Raw genomic sequence first — 17,186 nt, 5'->3', positions numbered from 1 at the left:
ACTGCGATTCTGAGTGAGGGCTCCAGTTCCTTGGCAGCTGTTTATTTATTTAGCTTACAGGAATGCTGTAAAAATTAGGTAGTTAAGAGTTCGTAATGCACACTGAAGATGAAATCTGTTGTTACGAGAGAAGGCTCCAAAGGTGAATATTAACTTGAGAGGAAGTCAGATCCAAACCAGGCACTCTGGCCTCAGTACCAAGTCAGACACAGACGCGGACAGGGCTTTTTCCAACTGCAGCAATTTCATAATCGCCGCTCTCATGAGAGCTCAGCCCCACAGAAATCCCCCAAGAAAGCTGAACTTTTCACCAGATGACAGTGGTACAAATTTCCTAGGGGACTACTAACACCAAACTCAATGTGAAAAGTCTCTGTCCCGCTCTCTCCACCGACCTCAGCCTGTAGCTTAAACAAACCAAATGCAATCTTCAACAGATCAGGCAATTTATTGGGATTTTGAGATTAGAAGTCACTGAGAACAAATCCAGAAACTGTGTCAGAGTGGAAAACACAGAAAATAAATGCAAATTGAAGTTAACACTGAGCATAAGTTTTCAGCAACATAGTGCTGGTATTAGCAAGCTGTACTGATAATAAGCATACAAAAATAGGGACTAGAGTATGAAAGGTGAAATTGTTTACTTAACACTTTCTATTTTATTCACTGGTTCAATATAAAAATCAGTGTTGACGGACCAGGTTGAAGAGTTTTAGGAGACTAAAGCAAGCACCCAGAATCTTTAATACTGTCCTGCTTCAGCAGCACGTGCCAGCATTACTTACACTGTGACAAGCACAGTAAGCAATTCTTGTTTTCTTTACCATTGTGTCTTTATCTAGACAAGTTAACAGCAAGATAAAGACAGTGCCTTTAAGGTGTGGTGATTTGGTATCTGCTGGAATAGCAGTGTTGCTAATGGTAGATATGGGCACTGTTGGCTTCCCTGCATGCAGTCAAACCATTATCCAGAACCGTCAGGTTAGCTGGTCTTAACCAAATTTCCTGTGCAGCTCTTCACTAGTGCAGACCAATGCTGACACGCTTGTGATTCTCCTCATGTGTTTTTAACTGGTTTCACGCAGTCTTCCGCAACAGGATTCTCTGAGATGCTTTTCCAAAGAGGTTTCAGTCTTCCCCTCCCACATCCATACACACCCACCTAGAATCCGAGCTGGCGTAATTCTAAGACTCTCACTTCAACAGCATCTCAGCAGAAGGGAAGTTCAGACCAAAACTAGGCACCAAAGCCCAGTTCTGCAGAATCAGAAAACAGCGATGCACATTATGCTGTACCTGTTTACCCGCCTCAGCCTCTAAGCAAAGCCATGTAATAAGACAAAGAAACCTCTGAAAGTTCACAGACAGCCCCATGGGAAACAAGTATGATTCTCCTGGTAACAGATTCAGTGCTGCAGCAGACCTTTGTGTCTAAAGCTCTATCAACATTGTTTTATTACTTTAATCTCATCTTTGGCTTCAAAATATTAAGGAAAGCAGAAGTAGACTCTATTGAAAGTGGTAACTGTGCAAATGTGTAATTCAGCAAATACCATGCCACCTCACTAATAAAAGCTGCATAGCTAACTGACCAACACACAAGTTGGGACCCATGCTGCTATAAGAAGTCTTCTTTACCTTTGCGTATCTCTTGACTCTCAGCCTCCCAGTTTCAGTTTAGGATGGAAAAAATAACAGGTCCATTGGATTCACACAGAGACTTTGTCCACTACCTGTATTAAAGGACTTAAAGTGCCCTTCCCGCAATGTTTTGGAATAGTTTTTCCAGAAGATCTGCAGTTGCCTGCACAACTTATGTTCACTTAGAAAAAAAAAATATTTAATGACACTCAATTTGTGCCTGCTCAGCAACCCAGTGATTTGAAGAAAAAAAAATACATTAGGTAAATGTGGTAAAACTGCTCTGTGTACCTGAATCTCCAAACTGCCCAATCAACATGGCACACTACAAAACCCTCTGTGTAATCCAAGTACCCAGTATTGGCAGCTTGTTCCACTTGGTCTATCCATAGATCACATCTGACCAAAGCAGAAATCACACCGATTCCCACACAGTCCCAGGCCTCCTTCCTGGCTGGATGACTTGGGCTCAGAGGCGGCAGCAGCCCAGGAACCTGCTGGAGACTTCTGCTGAGGGCTAACACAAAGTAACTTGTACTGAAAACAAAGGTAAAGCAGCCTTTCTACTCGCCCACACAAGTCAAGATCTCTCTACTGATACCACAGGGCAGCGTTTTTGGCAACATTTTCCCTGGCCTGAAGGGAAGGCAAGGACCTGCACGCCAACGCCACTATGGCGCACGGTATCAGGAAACCCAGTTGTATATTTACGTGCAATAGCAGGAATGCCACCCTGCTGCAGTTGGTGTCTGCAGCTGTTTCCGGGGGTCAAGGCCACCTGGACATATGGTTTGTTAGTCCTCATTCTAGCCTGGCTGGTTTCTGCTAGGTTCCTTGCCAAGGGAGGCCAGGGAGGAAACCAGCTTAATTAGGGAGAGGTAGGCAGGTGTAAGAATCCATTTGAATGTTTAGCTTGAGGGCGTGGGGTCATTTTTGTTAGGGAGAAGACACTGAGGAGGGAGTTAGCTATCACCTCAACATCGTCTAGCAGATAATGTACAACATCCTGTTTTCCCGAGCACCCTTATTAATCACGCAGCAGGACACACACCACCAGAAAGCCTCTCCCAAGGCTGCTTTTCAGCCCAAGCCCTTCATCATCCTTTACCTGTCAAATAAAAGTAGCACTATTAGCACTGACCACACGTGCTGCAAACTCCTTCAGTCCCAACATCTGGCTGTGCAGCAGGGTGCCATCAGCAGAGGATGCCACCCAGCTGATGTTTCTCCTACACCACGAGCAATACTAATCCAACAAACAACTGGGAAAAGCAAGGCACACGTGGAATAACAGCCTGAGATCTGATGCAATTTCTTAGGCGATGTTTGTTTCCCTCTGTCTATTTCATTGCTCCATTTTTGTTTAGTTGGGATGGTTTCAAGAAAAATAGAAACATGCCCTTTGGGATCGCTGAAAACTAAGAGCAATGAAGTAAATACCAACTCGAATGGCTCATATGTGCAGCTATTAGCAACAATCAAAGAAGGTGGCTTTGATTTTACCTGCTGATTTATTGCCCCATGGCACTACAAAACAAAGCATTTGGGAGTGCCTCAGAGCCAACAGCAGCTCCACTTCTCAAAACAGGCGGAAAGCTTATTTCTTGCAAATGCTTTATCCTCTGCTAAAATGGCATTGAGGTCAGTTGCAAATCCAGTGTCTGCAAGCAGGGAGCTAAGCCTACTGCAGGTGGCAATCGTGGCAGTCATGTCATGCTCTTGGAGGTGCTGTCACCAAGGTCTTTGAGTCTCTGTTCTGATTTGCACTCTGCCTTATCATGAGTGTTGAAGACCTTGGCGACATTGCTGGACAGAGATGTAATGAGCACTTGGGAAGGAGAGGGCACCTGGCACCTGCCTGCAAAATTGATTATATTAAGGTATGTGTGTGCCTGCACGTAGATTTCACTGCTCAGGGCTTGCTGCAAGCAGCGATAGACAGCAGCACCCATACAGTGTGACAGCTGCCAGTGCCGAATGCACTCACACTACCAGTTAGTACCTCACCCTGGCCAGAAGAGGTGCTCCGTGAAGCAAGGGTGGGCTGTTCCCTACTGATAACGCCTTCCCCTCTCTCCACCAGAGAGCTCTTCCGGAGCTCAGAGCAGCAGAGAACAGGAGCCACTCCTCAAACTCCTGGACAAACAGCCCTGTTAGGAGGGGTTACCTCCCACCTCATGAAGAAGCAGCCGAGATACAAAGCCTGTTGGCATGAGTGAACAGCACTGCCCAAACAAAATCTTAGTGTCCTACCTTGTCTTTAACCAAGACACTGACTTTCAGGCACCTATGTAAGCACCCTGCAATCTGATGTAAGTGTCCCTTCCACAGGGTTCAGCACATGCCTGTTATGGTTTGAAAAACCCGTAACAATTTGTTGTCATTTAGACAGTTATTCTACCACCCAATGATCCCTCTCCACCTGGGTAAAACATGGAAACACAAGGGTTGAAATATAAACAGATTTAATAGGATAACACTAAATAATTAACAGTAATAATATAAAACATACAAGGATTATACTCAATTCTGCCAGCAGGAAGCCGTGCACTCCCAGCAGCAGACAGCAGATGTGGGACACTGCGAGTGCTGCGGCTTCAGGAGGAAGGGAAGGGCTCAGGGGTCCAGCACAAGGGCAAGAAGTTCTCTGGACCGCCGCCATCAAGGGAGAGAGAGAATTTCTCAGCAAACTTTTTAATTTATATTGAATGTGATGTTCATGGTATGAAATAATCCTGTTGGCCAGGCTGGGTCAAGTGCCAGACCAGACAACACTAACAGTCACACCTTGAACATTAGTGTGTGAGGGTTGTTTTAAAGAAGCTTGAAGTGAAAGGACTTTGGGGCAAATGCTCTCTAAACAGATTCAAACATCTGAAGCCACATATAGACACGCACACTCTGCATGACTAACATTAGAACAAAATCTCTACCACAGCCTCAATTTGTATGCTAGGAATGGAAGATCACCTCCTGAAGCTTGTTTCAAAGCCCTCAGCCAGCTGTCAGAAGTGTGTACACAAGCAGGACATCACATCAGCGTGAGAGGGGATAAGGGAGCCGCAGAGATTCCCAGAGAGCCCACATCACACAGTAGGGAGCACACAGTCCCTCCCACTAGGGAAACGCAAGCTGCAAAGCTGCATCTGCCTGCACCACTGATTCATATGGCTTCAGGTCCAGGCCAGAGCTGGAACAGAGGTGGTATTACAAGTGTTTTCAATTATTGTCTCATCAGGTAATTAGCCCTCCTGCTAACTGGGGAAAGGCAGTGCTTTCAGGTTCGGAGGTGTGCTTACATCTGACATCCGCTCCTACAGTCTTCTTAGGTCCCCAGAGTCACATGAGGAAATGCCCCAGAGAGGAAAGGATTTAAGCATCTCTCACAACTCATTGTCAACAGCAGCTGAAGTTCCCTTTCTTGCACAGGAATCTAAGCACAGCTAAGCATAAATATACAAGGACTTGTAAGACTGCAGTTTGCCATTTTATGCACGCTGTCAGAGAATGAATCAGGCAGCCAGGACCCCCAAGTTGGAGGCTTTGTAAATGAGCATATCATGAGAAGAACAAATAGGCTTTGTTCCCTATGAGCCTTACCAACAATGGGCAGCCTGTCATTCTAATGACACAGAGGCTTGATATTTTTTATTACACATTTGAAATATTTTATTATAGAAATATGATCTTTGACGACTCGTCTGAGGCTTATTTTTGCCGTCAGTCCACCAGTCTTTATAGTGTACAGAAACATGAGACTTCTGACTTTCGACTTACATGATACTCCCTATGTGAAATGCTTCTTGGAATCACTCTCCCTCTCAAACCTTCCTAGCAGTAAGAGCTTCAGCTTATGGGTTCGATAGTTTTCTTGTAATGTCCATGCCTGATGTTCGCTGCATGTTTCAATACAAAACACCAGTATCTACTCTCTTTGGAAGAGTTAACTTACAGATACTGCATCAGGCACAAAGTATAAAATCCAGTAACACTAACATCCGTCATTCTCACAGAGCACGCTTGTTTCCGCAAGACCACCAAGTCAAACCAAGGGTTTGAAGAGTTCCATGAGAAACAGTGTTAAACCTCTCCTTGGGAAATAGTAATCTTAGCTCATTTTGGCTGTGTTCGTAACATGTCCATCTCTGCACAAAGGGTTTGCTCTGCACCTTCTCCCCCTTAAGATTGCTGCAGGTTTAGGTAAAAGCATGATGACGCCACTTAGTAGTTCTCAGAGTAAAAAGACAGGAGCCTGGCAGTACGGATATTGAGCCCAGCAAGGAAGGGTGTCCCTTATACCTAAGTAAAAGTATCAACTAACGTTCAAAGAGTCAGAAACCACAGTTATCACCTGCAGATCTGATCGCATCACAATTCCACACAGCCCTGGATGGGAGAGAGCAGGGTTATATATCCAAGGCAAACCCTTTGCACAGTTCGAGTCCGTACATGCAGCCAGCACGCATCTGCCAACCTGTCACTAACAATACAATTATTGCAAAGTGACTTGCCATGTACTGAGCAACACAGGAAAGGATGCAAAAAACACCATCTCTGCTTTAGAAGTGTGCTCAGGCCACAACAGACATGAAAGTATCCACACCAGGTCAGATATTTTTCTTCCTGGAGCCTGCCTGAGCCACGTTCAAATGAAGAGAGCTAGGAAGAACAACTGTAACAACAGGGACAACTTTCACAAAACACTAAAATAGCACCTACTTTCAAAGAGCTCTACGTGCCTGTTGGTGAAGACGCTCGATGGCTGTATTCGCTACTCTATTTCCCTGACGTATTTCTTTCTAAACCCTTACATCCCATCATTTCCAATACACATATATGCATCACTAACACAGCAGTCGAGATAAACAGTCTTTCGGAGAAGAGCACCCAAAAAAACTCTGACAAGCTGCCATGTCAGAGAGACCTGGCAATAACGAGAGACCTGCCACATTTCCTGAGACTGGGCAGAGCTTGTTTCATGTCCCAGCTCTGCCACAAGCTTCCCGTGTGATCTCACACTAATGACTTATTCATCTGCATGGGACAGGAAGGCACACCAGATCTTCTCATGCAAGCTAAAAATGGAAGGATTCTCATTTTTCATGGCAAATGGGGCTGTGTAAGCCCCCCAAGACAAAAAAATTTTCTTTCGGACCCTGCCATTCAAAACCCTGCCAGACAATAGCAGAGAATGAAGTATCCTGCACCAAACAGTCATACGGAAACAAAAAAAAAACCAAGAAGGGAAATAGAGACTTCATTGTCAGATAATAATCAGCTTAGGGTTTGTAAACTGGAGGCCAACGTCAGCTTTTCCTCATCTGCGTTCTCCCAGCACACTTCCCTCCGGAGTTCAGGGGGTAGAGCGCTCAATTGTAGCTATAATGCATCCATTGCTTCACTGACAAAATAGCAAAATAACTAGTGTTTTCCAAAAAGACGCACTATGTGGACTCCTTTGAGAAAGTGAGCATTTTAACGGACTTCAGTGGGCTAAGGATTGTAATTTCACATCCAAAACAGCTGCTGTTCTTGGCATTACAGACCATCCCTTTTCTCTTCCACCAAATAAGCTGAAGAGCACACAAAGCTCTGACATAGGAGGGGCTTAAGGTACTTCTGCAGGATTGGACAGGGTTTAACGAACTGTAAATTATAACCCACACATTCCCATTAATTTCAGAAATTTATACACATGCAGCATTAACCAGACCAGAAGTACCAGATGTAGGTGGCTCTTTCTACCATGCTGTTACCTGAACCAGAGGAGTTTCCGAACTTGCGCAGTTTTCCCAAGACCTTCTGGACATCTTTTATGCTTGTGTCCTGTTGACTGTACAAAAGTAACCTCTTGGCATCTGAGAACAGGCGGGAAACACTGGTGACAGGAAAACACAAAAACAACCAGCAGTCATCAGCTCTGTGAGCCAGCATCCACAGATACAGTTTTACATCCCAGTTCCAAACTTCAGTCCCTTTCAGTTATGCCACTGCCCCCTCCAGTACAATAAACCCTTTCTTCAGTGGCCACCCTGGGACAATCCAAAGAGCCTCATAAAAGGTGACTGCTAATGCAAGGTCAAACAAAGTTACACTGGGAACCTCCATGCATTTGAAAGCATTTATTTAAGACTCTGATGGAGAGGGCCTCCTGCTGCCTGTAAACTGCTTCCTCACAGAAGCACAATAATTTCAGTATGTCCTTGCTCCTTTTCAAATGCTTCTCCAGGTGGCAGACGCACTTTACTCTGCCTTAAGCCTAACTGGCCTGACAGTGTGAATGCAGCAAGCAGTGCAGGGTATAAGGAAGCCGGCGACAAATTGAGCTTTCTGCAACACATCAGCTAGTAATAAATGACAAAATGTCAGCAGTATCCCCCAGACCTGCTCTTCAACTGCCTCTCACTCTGCACTGTCTATCTCAGAGGTTCATTAACCATGGAGAGAGCCTCTCTCAAAAAAGATCTTATGCCTTGTCTTTTTATGGGCCAAATTCTGAGCGACCAATAAGAGAATGGACTCAGTCCTCACCCAGGCAGAGCTTTTCATTCACTGAGAGTTTGTCTGCTCAGACTCAGGGATACCACACACCTACCAGCTCTCTGATAGCCCCTCTGAGCTTGGTACATTAGCAACAGCAGGAAAAGCAAAACCCTCGATAGTGTAGGGTTAAACAACTGGCTGGCAACTTCCAAATATCCCTTTTCCACATGTTCCCCCAAAAACAGAGATGAGGAAAAAGCAGGCTGACTCACATGGAAGCATTGAAGTTTCCAACAATACCAGGGGATTCCCCAGGAGTTGGGTAGCGGAAACAAGGGTTGTTGGCATTGCAGATGATCCCCTGTATCCATGGCAAGGTTCCTGCCGAAGGCATAGCTTTGTTTGGGAAGTGACCTAGAACAGAAACACAGGAGTTAGGAGACAGAAACGCAAGATACAATCCACTACTACGCAGCATTGCATTTGAAGGGTCATGTTAATTGCAGGTTTGCGATTTTGCAAATTGCTTATACGAGTGCAGAACAGCCAACACTAAGAAAGGCTGAGCTCATGTTAAGTTCCCCACACAGCTCTGGCCTCCTCCACTGAAAAACTACACCTTGTTAAGCCTGGAGGAGAAGCTCTTTGCTACTCACGTCTTTGCCTCAGTTTTGGCCATGCTTACAGGGATATAGTACTTCTTGCTGAGGAATGCCCAACAGCAGGCAACTCGAAAGCCCGGCAGTGGTGAGCACATGCACACACATACTTTCTAACCAGCACTGCTTCTCTGGATTGGCATGCTTAACTAACGCAAGGATTTGGCTTGAGGCCACACAGACAGCCCCAGTCAGGGCCTGGGTTCTGAGGACCCATAATATTTCTATTCAGTCCTTTTGGTTTTCAAAATCTGGTCACCTCACACACACTGTAAACACCAAGCAGGATTGGAAAGGGAAAGCAAAGGGTTAGCAATTGTGGGGTGGGTGCCTACATTGGTTTCCCTGAGATAAGCATGTCACTGCTGTCCCTTATTGGCTTGATTTCCAGACAGTCTTAAAACTTTAGAGTTCCCAAAACATTTAGACACCTGCCTGACATACTTCAGATCTTTTTGCTGAAGTCTAACTCCTGCTACTAAAGACCTACTTAAGTTGTAGCCCAGAGTTTACATCCTGTTTATCTTCTGTGTTCTGGTCAAGAGTTAAAGTAGTGACAAACTACTCATGGCAGATCTTCACCAGTATGCCACTCTGGCACTTGTGAACCCCCTACCCTCCAACGACAGGGAAGAAATGCTGCCTTTGTATAATCCTGCACCTTAAATGAGATGTCAGGCTACTTTCTGCAAACTAACTCTCTCACCCCCACACAAGGGAGGGGAGTGCCGAGGAAGGTTATGCCCCTTCCCCAGTATCTCTCACAGCTACTCAAGGCTTTGACCAAGAGATGCAGTCTCCCCTCTGGTGCCCACCTCATCCTCACAGCATGCCTGCAATCACACAGCGGGCTGGCTCCCTATCTCCACAGCCATAACGGATGTGCCAAAGGCCCAGGAGGAAGAGAGGTCAAAGCTGCTGAATTACAGCAAGGCTGGTTAATGTATGTGGCTGAAGGAAGACGGGGAGCTTATTGGTCCTCCCTGGAGAAAGCCAAGGACTCTGTCCAGGAGAAAGGTGAAGGAACCGAAGGTTCATTGTTTCCAGTACCCAGGGGACTGTTTGTTCCCAGTTCAGTTTAAAAAGGAAAAGCTATTTACCTGAGCTCTTGGGCTTTTGTTTCATTTTGCATTTTTGTTCTTCTTGGTTGAGGGAGGGGCCTGGGGGGTGGGTGGCAAGAGGAAGAACGCTAAGACTTTCAGATTCCTTTTGTAAAACTTCCCAGAGAATCATGTTCTCTCTCCCCATGACTTTTATTTTTACATGGCTAAGAACTCAAAGATTAAAACCAATGTGAAAAGAGGAAGGGCTCACAAGAAATCATGGTGACTTTTTACATACAGTGATGAATGTAACAGCCGTTTCTTGAAGAGTAAAGCAGGAATCTGCCAGTTTTAAGTCAGGTGAGTTGCACAAAAAACTGTAACAGCATACTATTTTCAATTACATTGCTGCAAACATCTAGCTTTTCAGTAGATATTAAAGTCATATTTTGTCAGACCCCACCCCCCCACCCCCCAAATTAAGTGCATTTTGAATACTTTAAAGGGTCACAAGAACAAAAAAGAAAAGCCAAGCTCTACACGACAGAAGTCACCAATCTTGCTCAATAGCATCCCAGATGTCTTCTGTGGCTGGCCTGATGAAAGCCATGTAACTAGCAAAATTTTGCCCCATGTTTTCAGAAGAAGGTTCCTCACACTAGGCCAAACTGCTAGAAATAAAGAAATCCTGACTGGAAAGTCCGATCACAGAAACAGCCCAATCCTTGGTGGTTCTTCTCCTCTAACAGGAAAAAGAACTGAAACCGTTATCTGTTTGTTGAAAAAGGCTATACCATTGAAGTACTGAGGCTATCTGGAGGCTACAAAGCCCTTGCATGCAGCTCTGATACTGCTACCATTGGGCATTACCTGCCAGTGATTTCACAGCAGCATACAGTACTGCCACTACAGATAACAATCCTGTTTCCCTTAAGGCATCCACAGGGCCGCCACAGAGTTCACTATGAACTCAAGGTTCCTTTCTTTCTATCTCTGCTCACTGTTCAGCAAAAAATGTTCCCCGATACAACACATCCATATCCATCAGCACATGAATGTTCAATGAAACCAATCCAGACTTAGATGAAATAATTTAGTTACCTATTCTCAGAAGCTTTTAGAAATATGGTGAGAAGTTAACCATAAAAAGTGAATTAAAGAGTTACCAGATGCCCTACACTTTACAATTCCTGATGACAGCATAGGGATAAGGCAGACAAAACAACATCAGTCAATATAAATGGGAAGAAAAAGGGCTGCAGGGGAAAGACTCAAAACTCTGTTTGTGACACCAGGGTGCCAGAGCAAAGGATTTACAAGGAGGCTAATGACTAAGAAGCCCAATCTAAACAGCTCTATGAAAAGGCAGTTCTTGCTAGGTTTGAGTTTATATATACAAGCACTGCCACAGCTGACACAAATTACCACTGAGGCTGCTAGTTATTTGTACCAGCTGAGTAGACTGCTTATGGCTTCTCTTCAGCTTCATGTCCGCATTACAGGTATCTCTCCTGATGCCACTGGAACATTCAGTCAGAAAAGGCAATTCAAACATCATGCAGCTGAGTATGAGATTTAATTTAGGGAAGCTCCAATTACCCTGTTAGGCAGTACATAGGACCATCAGTGTCCAAAGTGTAATGGGAAACTGCAAACATTAACAGTTCAGCTTTGAAAGGATCCTTGCTAGCTTGAAAGCCTAGCAAGCAGCATAAAATGCCCCAGCCACTGCAAAGAACCACAGGGTAAGTGCTGTAGGGGCTAGTTCTTTACCATTTTAAGAATGAAACACTTCAGAGTGACCTCCAGCATCGTGTTGTACTGACCTTTAAACCTTACCTTGCAGCAATCAGGCAAAGGAAAGATAAACAGAGCTCTTCCACAGTCAGCTAATTGCAGTACGAAACTGTCACTGATCAGTAAGATGAAGCATGTTGCTAATAAACAAGTCATGCTTCCTTAAACAAATGGCAACCAGCAGAGACCTAAAGATTGTCATTTGCAGAGCAAGAATAAGCTTTCTTTGAAAGAACCGCAGAAATATGCCCATTGAGGATGCAAAGAGAAAAGTAGAATAGTTTTCCCCCACAATGTATGACTACTGAATCTACTGAACAGAGCTGACAGTCTAACAGTTAGAAAGAATGGAATTGCTCTCGTGCTCTTTAATGTGATACATTAACCCACATTACTGCCTGAAAATGAGGTTGCTTTCTTGCAGATCTGAGCGCTGCTTTCTTTTTATGCTAAGTCACATGCAGATCAACAATGAGAAATAAAACTTGGGTTCTGCATGGGTTTTGCAGACTTGTCACAGTACTACAGCAAATTCTCAGCTAATACATTATAAATGCAAAAAATGAGAAACAGCAAGAAAAACAACAGCAGTGTACAGTCCTGGGGCAACATTAACGTGTCAGAACACACTGCAGTCCCTAAGGTGGAAGGAAAAGAGCCACTAAAACTTCCCTGAAGATTTCTGACTGAAGTATGCAACTGCTGCCCCTGTGTCTTGCCAGCTGTGTTATTACCTTCTAACCATGAAACAACAACCATTCTGGGTGCACAGCTGCTGTGTTTGGTACTTACATTCATGCTGCTCGTAGGGCGGATATGAAAGTCTTACAGAGATCAGGATGAAGAAGATAAACAGAGGCCAGGCAACTTCGATCAGCAGCTGGAACTGGAAACAATAAAGACAAAGTATTAAGACGTCATATTCAAAACACAGGACAGAACAGAGGTTCCAGGACAGTCCACTGGTAAGACAAGACAGTTTTGCAAGCACTGCCTCACTTGGTGTTGCCTGTGCATTCCAGGACCAAGAAGTTTGTTCCTCCAGCTTCAGAGGATAATCTGCAAAGAATTACAAGCTTTTCTCATTGATATGTGCCAGTTATGGGACTAAACTGGATGTGCTTAAAGGCTACTTTTGGCTTCTTTTTATAGTTCTTTTTGTCTCCTGACTGACAGAAACCTCGCAATGAATTTTCACAGCAATGAGCTGAATTTTTGGCCCCATATTTCAGAGGTAGTGGGAAGTACTTGCATCCCATTCTCACAGTAAACCACTGAGCTTCTACCCTAACACATCAGGCATGGAAACTGTGCCGCTGCATAGCTATGCCAAATCCTTGCATTTCAGTGCTGCAGAAGTATATTGGTATCAGGAAAACAGAGCTACTAAGATTAAGTTCATACCTACTTATTGTTTTGTTCTAATTTATGTTTGTTCCCAAAAGCAGGCAACCACTTGTTCAGGGTTCCTACAGACAGGCACTGAGCGTCAGGTAAAGATATAAAGAAATCAGTTATTTAGAGGAACTAGACAAAAATATAAGAAAGGCCTGCTATTAAATACAGAGCACTTTTAGACAGGGAATTGAAACAGAAGAAGTCACTGAGATGTGCCGCATCCCACAGAAATATGTGGGCAAAGCAACACTGCAGCCTGGATCTTCTGAGACACAAGCTGAGGTTTCCCAGGCTTGAGCTTCACCAGCCACACCCCTCCTTTCCCACTCTGGAAAGGCTGCATAAACATGCATTTTAGGTAAGCCATAAAACCAGGAAAAACTGAAAGCTTTTTATGCTGCCGCTTCTTACATTTTCCCTCCTTTGGGAGAGAGAAACCAGAGTGTTTTCTGGTCAAATAAAGAGAAATCTTTTCCCCTTCTTTCCTGGAAAACCCCGCCTTTTCTAGTAAGATTTCTACATCATTTTTACTACAGGCCAGATAGGGTAAGACCTGCACCCCAGTGGGAGACAAAAGCCTCACACACAGACGTGTTTTCCCATGTTACACCATTAACAGCTATAATTAGGCTCCTGATACTCAGCACAAGGCACTCCAGGAAAACTTTTAGGTGAGACTTCTAGGTGACTCCTGTACCTCAAAAAAACTTCACACTGTAAAAACAGTGCATTAAAACAGATGCCATTTGATCCAGCAGAGGAAACCATCTAGTATGGTTCTTCACAGATACCCTTAGGCTGACACCCAACCAAATGGCAAGGCTTATCTATCCGAAAGGCAAAAATTGAGCATCGGAGTCTCCCAGGCACTCCTGGTAACGGTGCCAGGTTCTGCAGGATAAGTTTGGGATATTGTTTCCCACTCATTATTTTCTTGCACATACTGTATGGCTACTAGATAAGAAACCCCATTGAGACCATGCTAACAAACATGCCAGGAAGGTGCCTCACTATCTTTGTTCTCTGTTTTCACAACAAATAATGCAGTGGGCAGCACACACACAGCCATTAACAGCAACAGCCTGCTTCCTTCTGCATTTAACAGTGGTCTGGCTAGAGGGTTCAGAGACGCTCAGAGCTGGCACACCAACAAATTGTCTACTCCTTCCCTTTTCAGGATTCCCTCGCAGGTGTTGCCAGGATGGCATAGCAGGACTTCTCCTCCTTTTGACATAAAGGTGGCTGTGAAACCAAGACAAGCTATCCCTGCACCAGCATCAATGGCCATGCCCTGGCACACACCATAGTCCCCTGCCACCCTGGATGTAGGGAAGGGGCAGGCACCCCGAGTGACTGCCGCTACACACTATTTGTGGAAGAGCAGTGTCAACTGGGCTTGTGGAGGCTTCACAGGGTGACCAAGGTGGCCAGATAGACGCTCGCAGACCTGCAACTGCTACGGAACCAGCAAGAAAATGCTACCCTTGAGATCAAGTCCTAGCTTGCTTGGAGAAATATCAGCCCCAGCCACACCACGCTGGAGTGGACAGTAGTGCCTGAATGGCCCTGCTGTTGAAGGGGGAGCCTGGCCACATGCACACGTAGCTCCTCTTTTGCATGCCTGATTATGGTTAATTACACAATGACGAAAGTTGCTACACATGGGCTGCATGCGTACCACAGTGTGCCTCTGCACACACCCCATGTGTAACTTCGCAGGCTCCGGGAGGAGGGAGAGAGGACGGATACAGCTTGGGCTGACCGAGTTGCACCTTTACAGCTGAAGACTGCTGCACCATGGCAGCCACTGAAATGCTGACAATGGCTGCACCAGAGGCTTGCATGGGGTCAGGCTCAATGTGTCAGCAGCATTTCAATAGAAGGTCTGCGCTCCCTGGCCAGCCTCCTGTGATGTTCAACAAAAACTGAATTCTCTTCCTTTTGCTCCTAAAAGTCAGCAGGTTTCTTCCCCTCCTGCTTCCTGACCTTCCTGTGACAGCGCTTTTCATCCACTGTGACCTTTGCAGAAGATGGCACAGAGATACTAAGGGGGACATGTCTCACTCAGGTTCATAACAAGTAGATACTAAAGAAAAAAAAAAAATCTCAAGTCTCATCACCCACTTCTGTGCTGCAACTACTAGACCAGCCCGGTAAATACTGAAATGAATCTTCAAACCTCCAACTCTGCCACTCCTGCTCCACCTGGAGTTAAAGGAGGAACATCCCATCTGCACACAGCAGGTGAACTCAAGAGGCAGCACTTGGCCAAAAACAAGCTGCTCTAAATTTTACTGAGGCTAGTCCCTGAAGCATGCACAGTTTATACCAGTTGGCTGATGACAAAGGATACCATTAAATATTGAGATCTACACTGTGTCAACAGGAAATCTGTTGAGCAAGAACTAACCAAACTATCACCTAGTCTTACTGTCAACCACCCTCTCCAACCCTTACGGTTCAGTTTCAATGCAGGGAGCTACCAGCAGCTGACCAGTCCCTCCATGCGAGTTTGAGGTGTCTCCTCATACGCAAGACAGCAGGGAGAGAGAAGTGTTTTTACGCAGTGACCCCTGAACATGATTTTTCTTTCCTCCTCTCCCCCGGTAAACTCCTTCCCCCCTAGTCTGGTGCTGTTGGAAGTTACCCAGTACAAAGTAACACTTGAATTGCACATGTCAGGCTGAGCTTTGAACCCAGCTTTCGCAATGCATCCCAAACTCACAGCAGCCAAGGAGAGGGTTCAGTGGGAAGAATCAAACTTTTTCTGGGCTACACCTTCAGTAAGTACAAATGGGATAGTGCCATCACTAGCACACCCCGGTCAAGGACAGTGGTCTCCTAAGAGTAAAGCAAATAGATGAATGACTGTGCAGCTATGATAAGAGCTGAATGAGAAGAGATGTTCTGCCAGTTTTCTGCCATTTTCTGTTAAGTGGCCTTTCCCCCTCTCGACGTCTTCAGGTAAAGCCCAAATGGGAACCCTTAAAGAGAAAAACCTTGCACGTACAGGAACCCCACAAAAAATAGCGGTCTCCAGCCTTCATTGTGAATTGACTAATAATATCAGCATGGAACAGTGACTACGAGCAGTTTCATACCCTTTGGGATACTTGATGGGAAACTGATACAGAAGCTGCCAGAAGGTACCAAGAAACAGCTGAGCAGATCCAAGGTCATTGCAAAACAAGCAGGAAGGTCTGTATCACTGACACACACTTAGCCTACCACATTTCTGTGGCATCACCAAAGGATACAAATGCACCTCTGCTGCCCAGGAAGCTAGCCTACAGCTACCGTGACAGGACATGCACTCAGACCTCTTCAAGTAACCTTCAAACCTGACGCATTATTTTCTGAAGACCATGACCAAAAAAAAAAAAAAAAAAAAAAAAAAGCAGCCATCGGCCTCAGTGTAAAACTCTCCTCCTCTGAAACATCCTCCTGGCTTAACCAGTTTAAGCATTGCTCCAGAGGATCCATCAATGTCCTAGAGTTCCCCTAGTTGCTACAGGCAGTTTGGGAGAGGTCAAAAGTAAGATCTTCAGTGACAAGAGAGGAAGGGACTGTTTTCAGCTATAAAAGCCTAGGTTATCCAGGCAGTATCTGAGAACTGCTTATCTTTTTAGGAGCTGTAGCCAGTTTTGAGACTACCTTCCCCAGCTCTGTTGCAACATTCTTCTAATTTATCAGGCTATTGACAAGGTGAGGGTGCTGGCCCATACATCCAGAGAGCAGCCAGCCTCGCTCCTCGCAGCTGACACAGCCCACAGCCTCTCAGCTGGGAACTCCTGTCCTGGGAGACCAAGGCTCCTGGGGTAAGGACAAAAACATGCAGACCACACAGCAATTCCTGCCATCACTGGCAGCTCTGTAACGACAGAGGTATATCGGAAAAGCCAAAGATGCCACAAGTCCCCTTTGTCTGGTTTTATTTAAGAACGGACCAATTCCAGCTCCGAATTCACTGGACACAAGTCCTGTGAAAACAAGCCTCAGACACCTGAGCAAAGACTTCAGAGACTGTCTCCATCTCCAGTGGTGAATATGATAGCCTCCCCTCCCTTGTGACTCTGAGTTTCTAAAACAACCCAGCCCCGACCAGCTGGCAAGAACCCTGACATTTGCAGGGTGCAGAAAAAGCTTATCAGAGAGACCACTTTCC

At 45.2% G+C, this 17,186-nt stretch overlaps 1 protein-coding gene across 4 annotated transcripts in view; it reads right to left on the bottom strand.

The window, feature by feature from the left end:
• ABCA1 (ATP binding cassette subfamily A member 1) overlaps positions 1 to 17,186 on the bottom strand; it is a 100,025-nt gene that overhangs the window by 64,648 nt on the left and 18,191 nt on the right. For all 4 annotated transcript variants that reach the window (XM_054185632.1, XM_054185630.1, XM_054185633.1 and 1 more), the window contains 3 exons: positions 12,416 to 12,509; positions 8,397 to 8,538; positions 7,398 to 7,519 (listed from right to left, as the gene is read on the bottom strand). In XM_054185632.1, the coding sequence (XP_054041607.1) occupies positions 7,398 to 7,519; positions 8,397 to 8,538; positions 12,416 to 12,509 (358 nt within the window). The remainder of the gene's footprint in view (positions 1 to 7,397; positions 7,520 to 8,396; positions 8,539 to 12,415; positions 12,510 to 17,186) is intronic.

The sequence above is a fragment of the Rissa tridactyla genome, chromosome Z, assembly GCF_028500815.1.
Source record: "Rissa tridactyla isolate bRisTri1 chromosome Z, bRisTri1.patW.cur.20221130, whole genome shotgun sequence".
Taxonomy (NCBI): domain Eukaryota; kingdom Metazoa; phylum Chordata; class Aves; order Charadriiformes; family Laridae; genus Rissa; species Rissa tridactyla.
The sequence above is the reverse complement of the archived record's forward strand: the minus strand, read 5'-3'. Positions and strand labels throughout refer to the sequence as shown.